At 37.5% G+C, this 20,120-nt stretch overlaps 1 protein-coding gene across 1 annotated transcript in view; it reads left to right on the top strand.

The window, feature by feature from the left end:
• The window catches only part of CFAP54 (cilia and flagella associated protein 54), a 234,432-nt gene that overhangs the window by 120,288 nt on the left and 94,024 nt on the right, over positions 1-20,120 (top strand). The window contains exons 35-37 of the mRNA XM_075205979.1: positions 9,558-9,758; positions 14,066-14,247; positions 16,081-16,308. Coding sequence (XP_075062080.1) covers positions 9,558-9,758; positions 14,066-14,247; positions 16,081-16,308 — 611 coding nt within the window. The remainder of the gene's footprint in view (positions 1-9,557; positions 9,759-14,065; positions 14,248-16,080; positions 16,309-20,120) is intronic.

Here is a 20,120-nt window from a genome sequence, read left to right on the forward strand (position 1 = left end):
CTTTGGTTTTTATGTTTGTTTTTGAGAAAACATTTTATCTGTTTTTATTAAGCAGGTTTTTACTAAGCATGTATAAAATCATTATTACTGTGATCTATAGACCCTGAATATAAGGTTAATTTGTGCAACTACTTAGAAATGAAGTAAACGAGTGGAGTGTGTTCCACCTGTGAATTAATTAGTAATATCCTAGAAATAGGTGAACACTGACACAAAGATCCACACCTCCTGACGAAGTCCTTAGAGATGAAACGCGTAGAGGTGTCTGTGGATTCTCTTTGACTTAGAAACTGCCTCAGATTGAGCTGTCCGTGTCTGGAGATCAGAACTGAGCTGTTGTGTTATATATGCCTGAAAATATTTACCATCTGGTACGTGCAATTTTACTGTTTTAAATAAACATTTTACTTGGGTAATGCACCATGGAAGCGCCCCGGTCTGTTTGATGTTTTAGGATATATATATATATATATATATATATATATATATATATATATAAATGATTAGTGGCGTCTGTCTGTCTGTGTGTGTGTGAAAAAACCCAAAAACAAGTTGCAGCGCCACCTGCTGGGCAGAGTTATACACTGACCTACTAAATTTTTAGTGTGTGTGGGAAAAAAAATTCAAAAAGGGCTGAAATTTGGTAGGGCTCAAACTCATTTTCGTGAGGTAATTTTACCTCATGAACACACATGTGTAGAGGCGTGTGTTAGTGTGTGTGTGTGTGTGGAAAAAACTATTTTCTCAGAAAGGGCTCATCCAATTGACCTGAAATTTGGTATACTAACATTATTTGACAAAAAGATTAGAATAGTCAAGTCAGTTAACTTCCATCATCCCCCCTTCCCCCCGTGGGAGGGGTAGTAAAGGCTAAATTTACGAGTTGAGGGGTCAAACTCATTTTCGTGAGGTAATTTTACCTCATGAACACACATTAAAAAGGCCGCTTGCATCGGGAACTAACGCTCTTCCCCTGAGGAGGCCTGGGCTAGGCCCAAATGCATGACAAGAACCTTTTTAAGACCTTAAGTAGCTTGATTTGACTAGAATGCATGAGTATCATGCACGGGTTAACTTGTGTGTATATATATATATATAGATATGTATATTATACACACACAAACAGATATTGTCTATTGACTTTATAACTGGACAGTAGTGTAGCTAAATATCCTGGGCCTTGCTGCAGAGTCTAAGGCATGTGGCCATGTCATCTCCCCTCCATTAATTGCGCCTCTCCACACACAAACATCATACCCATTGTGTCTACCTAATCCAGAGGTATTTAAGCTGCCCCCCTATGTCTCAGGAATTTCCCTTTCATGCCTTCTTGTTTGACTCTTGCCTGCTCCCTCATACCTGTCTCATTTTGTCTCTTGTTTGTGTGTACAACTTCTTATGTTCATAGAAAAAACAGCTACTGTAGTTCTGAAATGTCATGGGAGTGCAGTGTGATGACATCATTGCACAGTGCAGACAATTTAGAAAGCCTCTTATATCTGATAAACAGGCCATTATGGTGCCTAGTGGGTTGTACGTGTGGGAAAGAAGTAAGCAACCTTGACCTTGCAGAGCACATAGCAGCGGCAACCCCCATCCCAGGCCCCCTAGGTCTAGTTGTAGTTGCTACTGCTGATACTCTTATTGCTGCGTCTCTAACCTTGGTCAGTGCTATCGGTATACGGCAACATGACAACAGGGATAGCACAAACTTTAGTATGTGTAGGATTTTTAATCCTACACATACTAAAGCCTAAGTTGGCATGTTAGTAGTCATTTTACAGAGTCCACTATTAATAAATCTACCATGAGTGCATCTGGGCAAACAAATTAACACTCTGTACGCATTGCATAGAAATCAAGCCAGATGTTATTAAACTTCTGAGATGGAGTCTGGGGCTTTGATTAAATTTTGTTTTCTTAATAAATTATATTACATGCATCATATGCCATTCTGTTGTAGAAAAAGACTGCATACAGATATCTGGATCTTACGGTAATACCTTTGCATTATTTTCACATTTATTTACATATAATACACATTTTTATAATAGATGTATAATTAGCTGTGAAAGATATCATTATCTTTGGCACATTCCAATGACAGAATGCGCCAAAGATATGTCAGGGCTGATGCAATACTCATGCCTTTCTCCCGCCTCCTATGCTCGCCTGTCTGGAGCCAATTGGGATTACATGGTAGTCATCTAAGCTGATCCATTCAATAAATAGGAAGTTACAATACTATAACTTGCTGTTACTGAAGTCATCAGCAGTTTGTCTCCCCATACTCCTGTGCAGCCATGATCATTGCCAGACAAGTCAGTAATATTAGGTGAGTATATCTGTTGCTCAATGTCAACGGAAATATCAATGTTGGTCTAACTTTGTCAGTGTCACTGTCAGTCTATCTGTATCAATGACAGTCTGTTTGTGTCATTGTCAGTCTATGTTAATATCACTTTCTTTGCTAGCCTGTGTGTATGTTTTATATAAGGAATACACACTGTGGCATGTTCTCTTTTATATTCATATATGGAGTGTTTTGGTGACTTCTAATATTCTTATATTTCACAGTGGGGGGGGGGGGGATGGGTGTTATCCGTCATAATTTATTTGAGAATATATAACCCCATTTGTACCATGACATTTCTGATTATTCAAATAAAATTTGAATAAAAAAGTTATATGCAAACAGTTGGTGTAAGACAGTTCACATATTACTCTAACCTGATCTTTATTAGCACACTACATTTATGTTTGCTGCAGGCTCTATACCTTTAACCCAATGTGTATTCCCAGCACACTGCCTTCTTTTGACCCAGGCTGTCAATGAGCTCCAGGGTCCCTTGACCCATTGACCGTTCCTGTCCCTGCATTTGCTAGAACTGAATGCTCAAAATGAATGCAGTGTGCTGAATTTTAAAGAATGAATGTATGAAGCAATTTCATTCCACTGTATGTATATACAATTTCTTGTATTAGACTCAGTTTGGGATTACACCCTAAATCACTGGAGCCGGTCTGCTCTGTTTAGAACATACGTGTGTGTGGATTATATATATATATATATATATATATATATATATATATAATATGTTAACCTGTGCATGATACTCATGCATTCTAGCCAAATCAAGCTACTTAAGATGTTAAAAAGGTTCTTGTCATGCATTTGGGGCTAGGCCAGGCCTCCTCAGGGGAAGAGCGTTACTTCCCAATGTAAGCGCCCTTTTTTAACGTGGTTTTGTCCACATGTCGCCACCTCATCATTTTTCTCCATCACCTCATCCTTCATCTTTATCGCCACATCTATCCAGATGTCTATCCAGACACAGGGATCTCTCTCAGCGGTCCTGAGTATCACACTCCTCTCGCTCTGTCACCCCCGGCAACCACCAACCACTCCCCACTGTCACCCCCGGCAACCACCAACCACTCCCAATTGTCACTTCTCCTTCAAGAAATATATATATATATATATTTTAAATCTTTATAAACACTTTTAACAATTAACAAATTAAATTAACAAATTAAAAACATCTTGGTATGCCAAATTTCAGCCCTTTCTGAGTTTTTTTTTCCCACACACACTAAGAATTTAGTAGGTCAGTGTATAACTCCGCCCAGCAGGTGGCGCTGCAGCTTGTTTTTTTTTTCCACACACAGACACACACCACTAGGCTTTTATATAGTATATATATATATATATATATATATATATATATATATATATATATGGAATATATATATATATATATATATATGGAATATATATATATATATATATATATGGAATAAATATATATATATATATATATATATATAATATAATATGGGAAGTACGCCATTTAGTGCCTCTAAACGACAAGGAGTATTCGTAGGGACCAGATTACTAATATATATATATATATATATATATATATATATATATATATATATTAGTAATCTGGTCCCTACGAATACTCCTTGTCGTTTAGAGGCACTATATGACGTACTTCCCATATTATAAAATTATAAATGGTTGGTGTACTTACCCATCTGAAATAGGTCACTTTGATGTGGTAGATGGACATCCACAGTTAGGATACAGTTAATATATGAGCATCCACAGGTAGGATACATTGTTGTATTTATGAGCAAGAGAGTTGAAATGAAAGAGACCTCAACGTAGTAGTTTACAAGTTAGATGAGCATCCACAGTTTGATCAAAATGTGCACTAAGATCCTCATGCTTATTCTAGTTCTGTTACAAAGTTTATATTACTGCAGGTTTTAACATATATCTGTCTTTACTTATGTATAAATATAGTCTTAGTGCTTAAAGAGAGCACTTGCATCTTGAATTGTGTATTATACCTGCAGTCACAGCAGTGTAGCACCTTTAATATATTTCAAAATTAGGGTGTGCGGACCATTACCCCTTGAAATTTTGTATACAGACACACCAGTACTTCTTCACAATGACCACCTTTTGTAATGTTAGCAGTTGAAGAAGATGTACAGTAGTTAGCATTGCACCAATAAATATATTTCAAATAACTTTGTTTAAAGTAAACACTAGCTCTAAATACATGCATAATACAAAATGCACATATATCTATTAACTTATATCTTTCCCAAATCAGGTTATTGGGTCTACCCTTTTGATTTTCCAGTCATTTCTGCTCTGTATTTCACTGCTTATTGTACAGATTAGAAAATAAATGCTAACTTGAGTTTGTATATTTTATTGTTATTTAACTAGAATTAATTTTAATTAATACTCTGGGGCAGAGATCAAACTGTTAATGTTCATTTATATGTAAATCCTTTAATCATGTGTATGAAATTAAGAAGACCCTGGTGCAGTGCAAGAGATCTTTTAGCTTAGTATGGAAATGAATAAAAATGCTCACTAAAGCCATATGTGTCACAAATATAAGAAGCATTATTTGTACATAAAATAACAGCAGCACATTAATAGTCCCATTTGTACCATGGCATTTCTCATTTTGTTGCGCTGTGACCAGATGATAATGCATTGAAGAACATTCTAAGATGAATTGTGTCAATGAAGACACATGAATTAGAAGACTACCTATGTGCACTTTTTTCTCCAAATATATCAAAATTGGCCTAAACGGTCTACTTAGTAATCCTGTATTGTATTGTTGGTTAGATGCACTTTATTGCAGAGTGCATATGTATTGGTATTGGTTATGAACATCTTTGATTTTCAGAGAAAGGGATCTTGTGCAATTTTTTGCTTATGACGTCCCTAACCGACATAACATCTGTTTGATGGTAGTGGGTTTTAAATGACTAATAGGAATGGCTAGTGCATGATGCTTCTTTCTTGACTTATTTCTTATCTTTAATTTACAAAGCACGAGCATATCCTGCAATGAATGACTTAAAGTGGAATTTTCATCAAACCTTATTTGTACTTCAGTGACTGATTCATATTCCAATTTGTCTTATTTTATGTAAGTGTTTATAGATCTCACTGATCTAGCAATTAGTGTTTTGATTGAATGAATGAGTCTTTATTCTCTAGTGACAGGTGACACCTCTTTAGGGGCAGTGACTTCATCCAAATGTTACTAGTAATTATAAATTTGTTCTGTACATGGATTTGGAGGTTTTGTATCCCATTCCTTTAAATATAGAACTATTTCAATATATTGACATGCTTAGGTTGCCTTGCATGAACTGCTTACTTCAGTATTAGGATTTTGACTTGATCATTCAAAATTGTGGCAATATGTCTGCTTCAGACATTTTTTTTATAGTCTTTTTGTATATAGGGTTATACAGACATGCTATCACAACATTGAAAAAAAAGGTTTAATATGTAAAAGGAAATAAGAAATTAGTCGCAACTTAACTCTGACTAGGCAGTTTGTGGCTATCAGTTTATCTTGTCCGAATTCAATAGCAGGAAATGCTAACATACAGCAGGGGGCACTGGTGAAGAAGCAGAGCTCTGCCTAATGAGAGATTAGCATGTTAGCCAGTTTAACAAGCCAGCGTCTCCTGGCCCAAGACAAACGGAGAGGATGAATATTTGTGCATTATGTTTTTATTACTATCTAGTTAATTAAATAATCTATTAAAAAAAAACTGTCACCATTGGGACAGATGCATGAGCTGGAAGTGCAAATTATTGGTACTATATCGTGGCAACAAAGTGAGGTGATGATTTGCCGAAGATGATCTCTTTTGATACACAAAATGCCTCTTGATGTACTCATGTTTAGAGGATAAAGGGACAAATACATAAACAGCATATACTGAAATGGATATGAATTATATTCCACATTAAAGGTTATAGGGAATCTCTTGGGAAGTGGAGGCCATATAAGTTTGCAAGTTAGCTTTGACATATATTATTAAATTGTATTGAGGACACATATTTTCAAACAGCTGGCATCTTATCAGAGTGGCAGGAGGCTATGCACATGGTAGGAATAGTCAGTTTCACTTTACCTTATATACAGAGCAAAATATGTAGGGGACTGATTCATTAAGGATCTTAACTTAAGAAACTTCTTATTTAAGTCTCCTGGACAAAACCATGTTACAATGCAAGGGGTGCAAATTAGTATTCTGTTTTGCATATAAGTTAAATACTAACTGTTTTTTCATGTAGCACACAAATATCAACTTTAAATTTCAGTGTACAAATAAGCTATCAAGTATTTGTGTGCTAAATGAAAAAACAGTCAGTATTTAACCTATGTGCAAAACAGAATACTAATTTGCACCCCTTACATTGTAACATGGTTTTGTCCAGGAGACTGAAATAAGAAGTTTCTTAAGTTAAGATCTTTAATGAATCAGGCCCTAGGACATGACTACTTAAGGATCAGCAATTTGTCAAAACCAGAAGAAAATGACCATGCTAATTGATGGCATATACTTATATTGGCCTTGCACAGCACAAACGTTAAATATGTTGACCATTGTTATGGGTACATAACTAAGTGAGCTATTTTCCTCCACTATCACAGATGCACAATTGTACCAAAGCTGCGTGGGGTGGGACATGAGAATCTCATATGGCAAACTTCAATTTTATCCTTGCTAATGTATTACATGACTTTGGGGTCTTTGTTCTCAGAGTGGCACATGTAGTTTACAGAATATACTTTTTGTCTGACACAAGCAATAAACACAGCACTAAGAGAGCAGATTTGCACACAGGTTTAACCACTGTTATTAGGATATTTATTAGAAAATGGTCTACTTGTTTTCCCCAGCTCTCCTGGGAACTCGATATGAATCTTCACAACCCACCTTTAAACCAATTACTTTGGTCAGATTGGAATTTTTCTGGTTGCTATTACATTTGTTACGAGAGCTCAAGTTATTGATCTACTTTTTATGAGAAATCAAAAAGAGCCAGCAAAAGTTTCACTTGACAAAAGATTTCTCCCCAAGGTGTTTGTGATAATGTAGATGAGAAATCTGTAAAATGCTTGTTCACAAAGTTGTTATGAAGGAAAAACAGCATCATTTTTTTAGAAACAATATGCATTGCTTACACCATCGGACTTACATGCAGTGTCTTGAACTATTGTTTCGACTAGTTACCTAACCTGTTTTTAACATTGAATAATTAAGATGTTGTATAATTTGCAACTTAACTTAGTATAAAATGTTAAACACTTGATGAATTCATTGTTTAATTAATTTCTCCACAGTATCCAGTTCAGACATTCTTGTTACCTCATCTAATTCATATTTGTTTAAAACAACATGGGGCTATTATACTAATATGCTACAAATGCCTAAGGGTTTTGTCTCCGTAGTCTGCGGTAATGCAGAATACACACTGAGCAGGAACACAATTAAAATGCATATGTAGCATACATATCAGGAGGCATTATGTGATTACCCATGGTCAATGCACATACATTTTCATTCACCCCACCCTGTATATGCTGTCCACTTGGATTGCAGACAAACAGCCTAGAATGTGTACACCTGTACCTACCAAGGTTGCAGAAAGAGGTCTTTTTTTTCTAATAATGGTAATTCACTTGCTTGTCACTTTGTTAGTTATATCACATTAGAAATATTTCTATGATGCCTGGCTGATGGTTTTGTTTATGCATTGGATGGTCTCTTGCAAGCCATGGAGATAATTTACGAAACACAGTTGATGTGCACCACAAAATGCCTTTGTGTTGCACCTGTGTATGGCACAGCTACTCTCTGCTCTCAGAGAACAGCTCTGCAAACTAGAAGGGAGTAAACTGTCCAAAGTGTAAACTTGACATTGAAATACAACCTCCTACCTTTTATATACCACCAGTTTTCAGCAGATAAACCTATCAGTTTTTCTCCTAAGATAATTCTGAGTTTAGCCTCATTGACGGCTTTTAGTAATCATGAGAGTGCAGGAACATGTGACTGTCTTTATTAAAGGTGGCCCTTTTGTGTGTATGCGTGTAAAGCATTTTATTGCATTTCGCAGAAGTTGGCAAAAGTGTATTATGGAGGCACAAAGTATGTCCCATTAAAAGTACATTATGAGACCAGATCCCCATAAGCTGTAAGTTGATGCAAAACTGAAGTTACTAGAAATAAGCTGTTTCTTCTCCATAAAATATACTATTAAGTGGAAATTGAGGGACACCTGCCCAAAGCAAGTTGCATCGTGGGTCAAAAGATGCTGTTGCTTTAAAGACTTCCAGTGTTTTCACTTAGTTATATGAATGCGATAGTCAGATTCCTGCTAGCTGATAGCACCAAAAGCACAGGCATAAAGCAATGTTGAGGCTTTAGGTATTTGCAGTGAGATTGTAATTAGTTACAGCACTATATATGACAGGCAGCACTTTAGATCAGGGTTTCCCAAACCCAGTCCTCAGGGCTCCCTGACAGTGCAGGTTTTCTGGATCACATGTGACATAATTAGGACCACCTGTGGATCTGTTACAATGTGTCAGTCAGTAATGAATACACCTGTGCTCCAGCAAGGAGATATGGAAAACCTGCACTGTTAGGGAACCCTGAGGACTGGGTTTGGGAAACCCTGCTTTAGATTATAGTTTCCATTAATTAACTATTTTCTTTTATGTTTTACACGTATAACAGCTGTCAACTTGCACGTGTTTTGGATAATGACTGATTAGCATAGATAATCATAAGTTGAATAAAATGAATGTGTTCTATTGTAAGGAAGAAAAACAATAAAGACAATATATTAGACATGATCATTTGGCTGCTGTTTATATTTTCCACAAAGACATACAAATGGACAAGTTTTAGCAATAAGCAAACCTAATGCATGTTCATAGTTCTATTGCTAAACATGCTGATAAAACATTTCAAATGAGATGCTGTGCTAGAGCAGAACCATAAGTAGGCAAAATCAGAACTCTGGTTTAGGGTTAAGCTTTGACCCTCGGGTTGTAACTCCAAAACCTTCTTATAAACATTGAATAATGATAGAATATTGCATTAGAAAAGCACAGCTAAATTGTACCTGATAAGTGGTTCCAAGTTGCTAGGTAAGAGGAAAATTGTCTGTTTTGCAAGTTGTTGTGACTACATTAATTGATCAGAAGAGAGCTTTGGTTATTTACATGTGTTTTCTCTGTGTTTGTGCAGCTACAGAGTCTTGGATCCTGAATTATTCACTTTGCATCATGCTGGCACTGTAGTCATGGCAACAGATACAAATGCTATAGAAGAGCAAATATCTAGTCCAGGTCACCTTCATCCCTCACTTAAACTAGATCTTCCACCAGATGCCAAACTCAACGGTAAATGCTGTTTAAAATTAAATCACAATGTACAATATTTTACTGTGTTTTTCCTTTTACATACCACTGTAATTGTATTCTCAAAACGCCTCCACTGAATTGCAAATTGCCTGTGTAATAGCTTCAACTCGAAGAGACTGCATAGCAAGTGCTTTGAAAAAGAAATGCCTTTCATCATTGCTGCTATTGAAATCACCTAAACATATCTGTATGTTACAGCAACCCATCATTTGTACACACTTGACAAATGTCATGTATTACTCCATCACTCATGATTAATAATTAATGCAAGTAATTTATCAAACGATGCATTCTAGTTAAAAAACAAATCGTCTTCTTGTTTGGATGTATGTTCTAGTATCCTTCTGATCTTAGAATGTCTTTTCACAGAATGATGCCCTTACATGTACTTAGTTTCTTTAGCACACATGGATAGATGCCATCTGGTGCTTTATCTGTCGTATCTTGTTTAGGTGCAACTGTGCTTCGCTGAGCTGGATTAAGGCTTTGGGGGACCCAGGGCACTTAGGACAGGGGGCTCTATTGTTCAAATATAAGGGCATAGTGTCATCACTCACAAAAGAGAAAGACTATGTTATTGTTGCCCTCACATGTCTCTCATTCCCCTTCCATGCTGCACTCATTGCAGTCCCCTCTGTGTCACTCTCATTGCAGCCCCCTCCGTGTCGCTCTTATTGCTGCCCCCTCTGTGTCGCTCTCATTGCTGCCCCCTCTGTGTCGCTCTCATTGCTGCCCCCTCCTTGTCGCTCTTATTGCTGCCCCCTCCGTGTCGCTCTTATTGCTGCCCCCTCTGTGTCGCTCTCATTGCTGCCCCCTCCTTGTCGCTCTCATTGCTGCCCCTTCTGTGTCGCTCTCATTGCTGCCCCCTCCGTGACGCTGTCATTGCTGCCCCCTCTGTGTCGCTGTCATTGCTGCCCACTCTGTGTCGCTGTCATTGCTGCCCCCTCTGTGTCGCTGTCATTGCTGCCCCCTCTGTGTCGCTGTCATTGCTGCCCCCTCTGTGTCGCTGTCATTGCTGCCCCCTCCGTGACGCTGTCATTGCTGCCCCCTCTGTGTCGCTGTCATTGCTGCCCCCTCTGTGTCGCTGTCATTGCTGCCCCCTCTGTGTCGCTGTCATTGCTGCTCCCTCTGTTTCGCTGTCATTGCTGCCCCTGCTGTGTCGCTGTCATTGCTGCCCCAGCTGTGTCGCTGTCATTGCTGCCCCCTCTGTGTCGCTGTCATTGCTGCCCCCTCTGTGTCGCTCTCATTGCTGCCCCCTCTGTGTCCCTCTCATTGCTGCTCCCTCTGTGTCACTCTCATTGCAGCCCACTCTGTGTCGCTCTCATTGCTGCACCATCCCTACAGCTGGTACAGATGCTCACCCTTGCAGCTCCTCCTCCTCCCCCATTGGTCTCATTGCAGCCCCTCCTCCTCCCCCCCATAGGTCTCATTGTAGAGTTGCCTCCTCCCCCATAAATCTTATTGTAGCCCCTCCTCCTCCCCTCTATGTCTCATTGCAGCATTGCAGCCCCCCTGCTCCCCACCGCTTGTCACTTACCTTTAGTAGTGACCTCTCGCACTGTCTGCACCCTTTGCTGCTCAGATAGAGAGTGATTACACTTCCTTTCTGAGCACTGCATTGTGGGGCTGCCTGAACTAAAAAGTTAAAGGAAGCAAGGGATCGTGAATTTGAATTAATTAATCCAATATCATTCAATTGATTGGGGGACTATGAAGCACTGTGCTCTAATCCAATAAAGATTTGGGGTTACTTAAGAACTAATGGAGCACTGAGTTGTTTCAATCAAATTAAAGATGAATACATGTAAAGTTAGAATCAAATGAATGGCAAGAACTGTAATAGTGACATAAATTAGCTAAAAGCACATGGAAGGGCTGTGCAGATCAAATGAAGGACTAAGTAGTCTGAATCAGGTGAAAGTTTGTGATTTGTATGAATTAATTATTTCTAAGTGCTGAGAAAAGGGTTATTTGGAAGATATGACAGACTTAGATTATGGATATAAGTACTCAAAACAAATTAAGTACATGGAGCAGAAAGTTAGATGGTGTAAGAACTATGGAGCAGTAGTGAATGGTCAAAAATGAATGCTGAAAATGCTGGGATTAATTAGAGGATCATCACCATCAACAACATTTATTTATATAGCACCAGCAGATTCCGTAGCGCTTTACAATTGAGAACAGACACTAGTAAAACAATACTGGGTAATACATACAGACAGAGAGGTAAGAGGGCCCTGCTCACAAGCTTACAATCTATGGGACAATGGGAGTTTGAAACACAAGGGCACAATGATGATGTGTTAGTAACTAATTAGGCATAAGCCAGTGATGTATTAGAATTCAATGGAGGGCTAGGCATTGGAATAGTGGCTTGAATGTGACTGAATGGACTACAAACCGCAATGATAGATTTACAATAAGGCAATAGCTGTTCAAATAACACATTTGTTTGTGATTAACAAGTTTCAATGGTAAACAGAGCAATGGAACTAGATACCTAAACAAAACGAGCTACATGAGCTGATAGAATGAAATGGCAGAATGAAGGCACAGTACTGACCTGAGCAGAGTAATAATGTATAATTAAGAAAATAGAGCAGTGTCATATGGTGTATGTAGTGGAATGGCAGAACGATTGTGCAAGATTAAAGGCATTGGTTGCTGCTAATCTTAGGGCTGCATACTAATCTGCTGAGGTCTGCTTCCAATTGTACAAATTGGTACAGTATTGGCGGTACTGAGCAAGTAGGAGCAGGAGCTGTCTTCTAAATGAACAAAACAAAAATAAAGGGATATATGGGAGTAAGTGTGATATAATAAATCTGTACAGAAAATTTATGGTACATTAGATGGAAAGATAAGAGCAAGCAGGTTTACAACAGGTAACAGCCGTTCGTCATGACAGGTGAAAATTGAATTAAACCAGAGCAAGGACAGGTCAAATAGAGGGTGAATGAATAAAAGGGTAGAATTCTAGACTTGATGAGGCATTTTTTCAAAAGAATGGAAAAGTCAGGGAATTAATTCAAGGCAACAAATGATGGGAGACAGGGAATAGGTGAGAATGAAATGGAAGCGCTGAACTGATTGTGAATGACAGCTCAAGGTGTATGATAGACATTCAACCTGCATGATGTTAACCGACAGTAAAAACAGTGTATGAAAACAAAGATGTTAGACTTACATGTGTCACTGATACCTATTGACTTGACCAGGGAAGAGAAATTTATAGCAACATTTTAATAGCACAGAAACTTAAGTAAGCAGGTAGGAGGTGACTTATAGCAGAGGAGACTGGACATAGAACTCAGGGAGTACATGACTAAAGCAGCATGAAATAGAAACAGTGTGGGAAGGTGATTCGGAGAAGTGGAAAGGAAAAGACATAGCCTGGGGAGAAATAAATAAAAAAAGATGAGAGGGATGTTTATAGTGAGAGAAAGTGGGAAATATTACATTCCAGATAACAAAACTAAGTGGCAGCTGATTGCATAGCGTTTTGAAGGTAAATCCCACTCCTGCTGACATCATGTACTGAGGCAGGACAGGATCTATGGGAGACAACGCCGGGGAAACAGGATTTATACACTAAGGTAGTTTGAAAGAAATGACAATGATTAAGAATAGTGGAACTTTGGAAATAGGCAAGAGCGACAGGACAAACTGGCTAAAAGAAATTACTGCAGGATGACAACAGTGCATAGAGAAAGGAGAGAATTATTTGCTTTATTGCTGAATAGGTCAGAGTGTAAAAGGAGAGAGGAGAGATGACTGCTGACAGATGTGTTAATCAGTGGGATTAGGGAAGCTGTAATGCACACAAGAAACAGTTAACAGAGAGAATCAGGAAAGATGGTATAACTATGAATTGATACCAAAAAGCTTGAAGATCAGGATGACCCCACAACTCGGGAAGTAAACTGTTCAGACATGCTGACATCAACCCATGATTTATATTAACTATTCCCATTTTAAAATAAACCTTACCGTTGAGCTTCAATAAAAGTCATCCTAGCAAAAGCACTGCTAATATACAGTATAGTGTTTATTATAAATTAACGAGGCTGAGGGAGACTATATATTTGACCCTATGAATATAAACCTCTTGATTTTATCTACTTAATTATCCACTTCATTTATTCCAAGCTGGCTAACTATGCAATTAATGTAAACTTATTAACCCGGAGGATTTGTATTGTTGCTTTCTATTATGATTGTATGTACTTGTTCCATGTACTTGTTCCAGTAGTCAGCAGTCTATTTTACATGTTATTGTTTAGATTCAGTTGACTATTCTAATCCAAGTACAAAACGCAGTGACTTGGATACGCCACGTACACAGATGACCAATGACGCTGAAACTCCATTTCCGCCTGCAAAAGAGCAAGCAGAAATAAACATGTCCTCAATTATGCTTTTGGATCATCTTGGGAAGATTTTTATTCACATTAAAAGAGCAGTGGTGAGATATTCTAATAAACCTAAAGTTGTTTTTGTGTTTCTGGTATTAAATGGATTATACTGTTTTCTTGATTATTTAAATATCTTTTAAAGAACAGACATCCCTCTCTCTCTCTCTCTATATATATATATATATCCCGGCTCTGTACAGTTTAAATTCCCTACCAATTAACCTGCCGGCATGTTTTTGAATCGTGGAAGCACAGCAGCTGTAGGAAACCCACGCAAACACAAAAGGAATATATACAGACTTCATGCCGTCCCATTTAAAAAAATAACCCCTGAGCCCAACAAAGTTGTGTAATGTAAACTAAGCTAAAACAAATAAGTTGAAATACAAGTTTGGTTAGTGATTACAATTCTTTGAGTTAATTCTTTGAGTTTATATGTCCTTGTATACCATTACATATTGTCATCATAACTGACAATGTCTTCTGTGACTTGGTATATTATGAATCCCACTATAGTTTCACTGTTATGTTGAGTGCATACTGCGTACATATCCAGTACAAAGGCCTGCTGTGACCCTGATGCAGATATGGTCAGCACTTCTACGTATCCACCATCATGATGTCACTATTTCAAAGGATAAATCCTCTTTTATTAGACCCCATCCTTAATCAAACATGCTGCAGATAGAGGGACCAGCCAGATCTTGCATTTAGGTAACAAGTGTTGTGGGATCTTTATATTTATCTTTATTCTATTTAACATATAAGTATTAATATATATCTATATATAGATATATCTTTTATATTTCACATATATAGGTCTGCAAATACATTACACCAGGCTTACAATTGGTTGACTCATAACTAAATGCCAAAATTACTTAACTAGTCCAATCATACCTTTATATACATTTATACGTATGCGCATGTGACTGGCTCATGTGTTTTTAAAGGGGACTGCTGAATATATAGCTACCATTCAAGAAATATATCTATGTAATGATAAATTTACTATATACGTAGATATATTTTTTTGGCTCATTGACTATGCAGAATTTGTCCAAACCATGCAGCCTGACATTATATATTTAATGCAGATTTAATATATATATCTTTAGTTTTAATGATTCCAAAAGTAAATTTGACATGAAAACTCAGCTCTATTTATTAATAAATTTATTCTAAGGTCATTCCAATTACAAGATAAATAAAACACAATGATAATAAGTCTTCTAATTATGCTTCCTTTAACTAGTTACATAACACAAACACAAAACTGTTTTACAAATATTGAATAATTAATATGCATAGTGTATCCTTGCAAGAATATATCAGTGTAATATATATCCACCTTTCTTTTAGAGGTTTAAGGTCCTTCATGCTGTCTCCTCACCAACTGACTTCACTCCAGCTCCTTAATGAACTAACTTCAAAATGTCTCATTTTTATACCATATCTTCCCCATAATACCCTGGGATTTTCCCATCATGTGGTCTCTATAATCTTGTCTTTCCCATAATAGACACAATGGGCAATATATTCTTACTGAATTATCTTCCAGATTGTCCTTAAAACATAAGGGGTCATAAAGGGTGTCTTTGATGTGCAAATATGTACAATATAAACCTTGCCTGACTGATTTTTCAAAGTGTTCTAAACAATTTGATACCAAGGTGACAAGGAAGAAGGATGTCATAAAATATAGGATGTCTTTTCATCGCTAATTGATGTGCAAATGGCATCTTGTTTGGGAACCCTATGAGTGACATATCTTAACTTCTTACTATATTATATATACACATACTATTATCTGTACTATTTTATTTCAAACAATTGTTCAAAAATTGTTTTCATAGTTAAGGTTGTTTCTACCAAATAATTAGGTTTTAGCGCATCGCAGTGGACATTGGACATTACTACAGAATGCAAGTCGAGTACTTTGGAACCTTGTCCTTGAGTTGCAGTTAATCACAAAACAATTTGAAGCCACTGAAGGATTGTTTCCCATAACAAGAGATCTTCTGAGCAACGAAATATGGATGCCATTGTATTTTGCAGCAGACGCGATTCTTGATATGATACTCACCCTACAAAACACTGGATCTCTGCAGGTATTTTTTTTTTCAATCAAAGCAATGGTATTGTAGAAAAAGGATAAAGTTAATTTGTTGGGTTATGTTAAGCATTTTTCTTCTTGGAGCGCAGGCATTGGTGTGTAATATGATTTCTTAATGGCAGAATGGCTTTGGAATTAACAGGAGTGTCTTCCCCTAACTACAGTATGAGATTGAGTAAAATCAGTCCCTAACAACTCTTTGCCTGTCCAGCATGTCGAAATGGCTCAGGCGATGTCCTACAATCAGGGCTCTTAGGAATGGCTTCTTTGTTTAATAAATGATATCAGGGGCTCTCCAGTCCCCCTTGAGCAGACCGGTGTCTATTAGTTATCCTTTCGCACCACACTTATCATTTTAAACAATTGTTACAAGCTATAACAAACATATCTGGTAATAAAGTAGGAAGGAGTTGGGGGCCACAGATGAAGACTCAGAGGTCCATGTGTCCCTAGGTCCACTTGTCACTGACTTCGATTATTCTCTATAATGATCTAAATCCTAGGCTATGTGCCGCACTGTGTGCCCCTCTGTATCTCTGACTGATATATGCAGTGGCGTCTCTAAAAACCTGAAAGTAGGCGACTCCTTAAAGTGTGCTCTGCAGACCATATAGGTATATTGGTGTAAAACCAGAGTAGTTTGAAATGTGATTCCAGAGTGTTTTAATAAATTAGGTCAATAGTTTGTAAATTGCACTAACTGAGTTATAATATTGCTCACTAAATATAGTACGTTCACTTAGCTTATCATATTTAAAACACAAAGGAGAATAATTTGTTTAAATAGTGAGTATTTGGCACACCCATGAGAAATAAAGTTGTCACAGACTGCCAAAGTTAAAATGTTACATTTAGTCCACTCAATTAAAAATGTCCATTCAGCAGAGAGAATCAGAGGAATAAAGCTGTTGGCAAACTGAAATTTCATGCTGCACATGATTCATTAGTGTGTTGGAAAAACTCTGGTATGAAGCCAGAAAGCATTACTCTTTCTCAGTCAAATTTTCTATTTTCCTTCTGAATATTTTTAGGCACAATAAATAGCTTTCATTACTAGTGTTTGTCTCTGCAAACACTTTCTTTAGTATATAGGATGTACAATAAATATATTTTGATACGTTTACATATGAACGGAACGCGCCTCCATATGTCTTCAACAGAAAGGAGTATGTACACTTTTCTCTCTGAAGGTTTGTTACTTTACAATACATTATTATAAAAGATGCCACCCATTAGAGTACATTAGTCACACATGTCTATGCTCTTTAGAGGTAGCAATTTTGTGGTCTGAACCTTTATTCACAATAATCAGTGGGAGGCTGGACTGGGGGGAGGGGGCATCTGCCTCCTGTGCCAGTCCCATAGTAGGCTACCTTGGGCTGGGTCACTGGGCCACCTGCATTTTTTTACCTTTAAAATGTTCCTAATAGGCTGCTGAGTCGAGTCTTGCCCCCCCCCCCCCCCCGGTTAAAATTTGCTAGCCCTCCCCTGACAATAATGCAGCCTATCTATTCACTAGGAATTATTGACATTTCTGCACTGTCAATTAATTTTATGCCTTAGTGACATCACTAGTTCATAGTAAATTGTTAGAATGCATTCTCATGATCATTAGTTAATGATCTGGTCCCACATGGGACCATACTTGCCGTCTTTCCCAGAATGCTTGGGAGAGTCCTGAAGTGGTGGGTTATCTCCTGGACTGCTGAGAGTGTCTGGCAATCTCCCAGAAGTCAGGCCGGATAGAGAAGCCGGAGGGAGGAGCTCAGTGTGATGACATTATTCAAGTCATCACCCTGCAATGGCCATTTGCTTGCATCATCTCCTGTGCTTACCAGGAGATAATGTGCTACAAGAATATGTCCACCATGCTCCAGCACACAGTCATTGATTATATTTTTTCAGAGGTGATTCTTCAACATTATTGACTAGTGAGATTGCCCTGCATACATAAGGATATAATGCTGATATTCAGCTGTAGATCTATATTTGTGTGTGTGTGTGTGTGTGTTTATATATATATATATATATATATATATATATATATATATATATATAAATATACACACACACACAATCAATATACAATCAATGACTGTGTGCTGGAGCGTGGTAGACATATTCTTGTGGCACATCATCTCCTGGTAAGCACAGTTCATTTAAGGGAAGGCGTGGTCCGGCATACATGATGATATAAGGCTGGTATTCAGCTGTACATCTATGTTTGTGTGTATGTGTGTGTGTGTGCGTGTGTATGTATATGTATATATATATATATATATATATATATATATATATATATATATATATATATATATACACAGCCTTATAGTCTTATGTATGCAGGACAATCTTACTGATTAAATACAAATAAATAGACAATAATTGAATGCAGAAGTATTCACAACATTTTTTTTCATTCTTAATATACTCACTTTTAGTTGCAAAGTGCAGCTGCGAGCAGAAATTCCAGATTTCCCTGTTGCGACCGTTTTTTTCCTAGTCAAAATCTCTGAATTAAAGACATACTGGGGTGGCATTTATGTTTTTTCATTAATACGTGCAATTAATTTTTTGCTCAAATGAATGAGTTATATTGCTCCAGACTTTATAAAGTAGCCATTGAAACAACTGTGGGATTTAAAACTGATCAATAAAAACTTCCCCCTATGTGCACTGAAAGGGGAGAATTTGTGGGTTAACACAAATGGCCGTCCTGGTTCCTAATTGGTATTTTTTATATACTGTTTCCTTTATACTTATGGGTCTATGTTTTTTAATGTTTATTAAAATGTTTACATTTTAACACATACTGACGAGTATTATTATATGGTGGTACCTTGGAGTCCAAATGAATTGGATGTGCTTCTTTAAAACCCTCCTTTTTTTTTTTTTTTTTCTTAATCTCAAAATTGCCTGTTTTTTTTCCCCCTGTCATTTTTTTTTTCTACTTAAAACACTGCTGTACATGCTTCATTTAACCTCAAAACTTACAAAGGTCCCTGTCTTATTTTCTGTTTTTGCAGTCTGCAATAATGCTAGTGTGAGACTACTGCATACACACCAAAGGTATCCAACTACACAGCCTCCCCTCTCCATCTCCTCCCTTTACTGTGGATCAAACACCCTTGTGCAAGACCTTGTTCAGACTGTGCTAAATGTCAATAGACCAACCCTCTTGAATTGCCATAATGAAGTGAATTTAAAATCAAATAATGCAGAATTTGTTATCTGTTTTTAAACTGATGCTGATATCTATTTAGTTACTATGATACCAGTGCCAGTGTTCAGCTGCCCACACCTGCTGCCAACGCTTATCCAAAAACACTTTTTAAGTCAGTGCCACACACACATAAAATTTTATTCTGAAATGCGACCAAACTATGGGCCACAGCAAGCCACACACTCCAAAGTAAGCTTATTTACCTATTCTGCTGCTTGCTTGTGGTTCACTTGAGTTGCCACTGCTCGCTGTCCACTATAGTATGGTATGTGGGAGTCGGACCCCCCTTATCTCCCTAACGACTGTGCATGCACACTTGTGACCTATCCCCGAGAACACTATGCATCCTCACAACTGTCTCCACTCTGAACCACATTTGCTCCTCTTATTTCATCTATACTCTCTTTCACTTAGAATGTAAGCCCTCTAATGAGCAGGGTCCTTCATACCCTTTTCATGTCTGTGTTTATTTTGTCTACCTTACATATCCCTGTTTTATGTATGTACCGTTTTCCCTACTGAATGGCACTGCGGAGCACTGTGGCGCCTTACAAATCTACGATAATAATAATAACTTGTGCAGC

Source organism: Mixophyes fleayi, chromosome 4, assembly GCF_038048845.1.
Source record: "Mixophyes fleayi isolate aMixFle1 chromosome 4, aMixFle1.hap1, whole genome shotgun sequence".
NCBI classification, from domain to species: Eukaryota; Metazoa; Chordata; class Amphibia; order Anura; family Limnodynastidae; genus Mixophyes; species Mixophyes fleayi.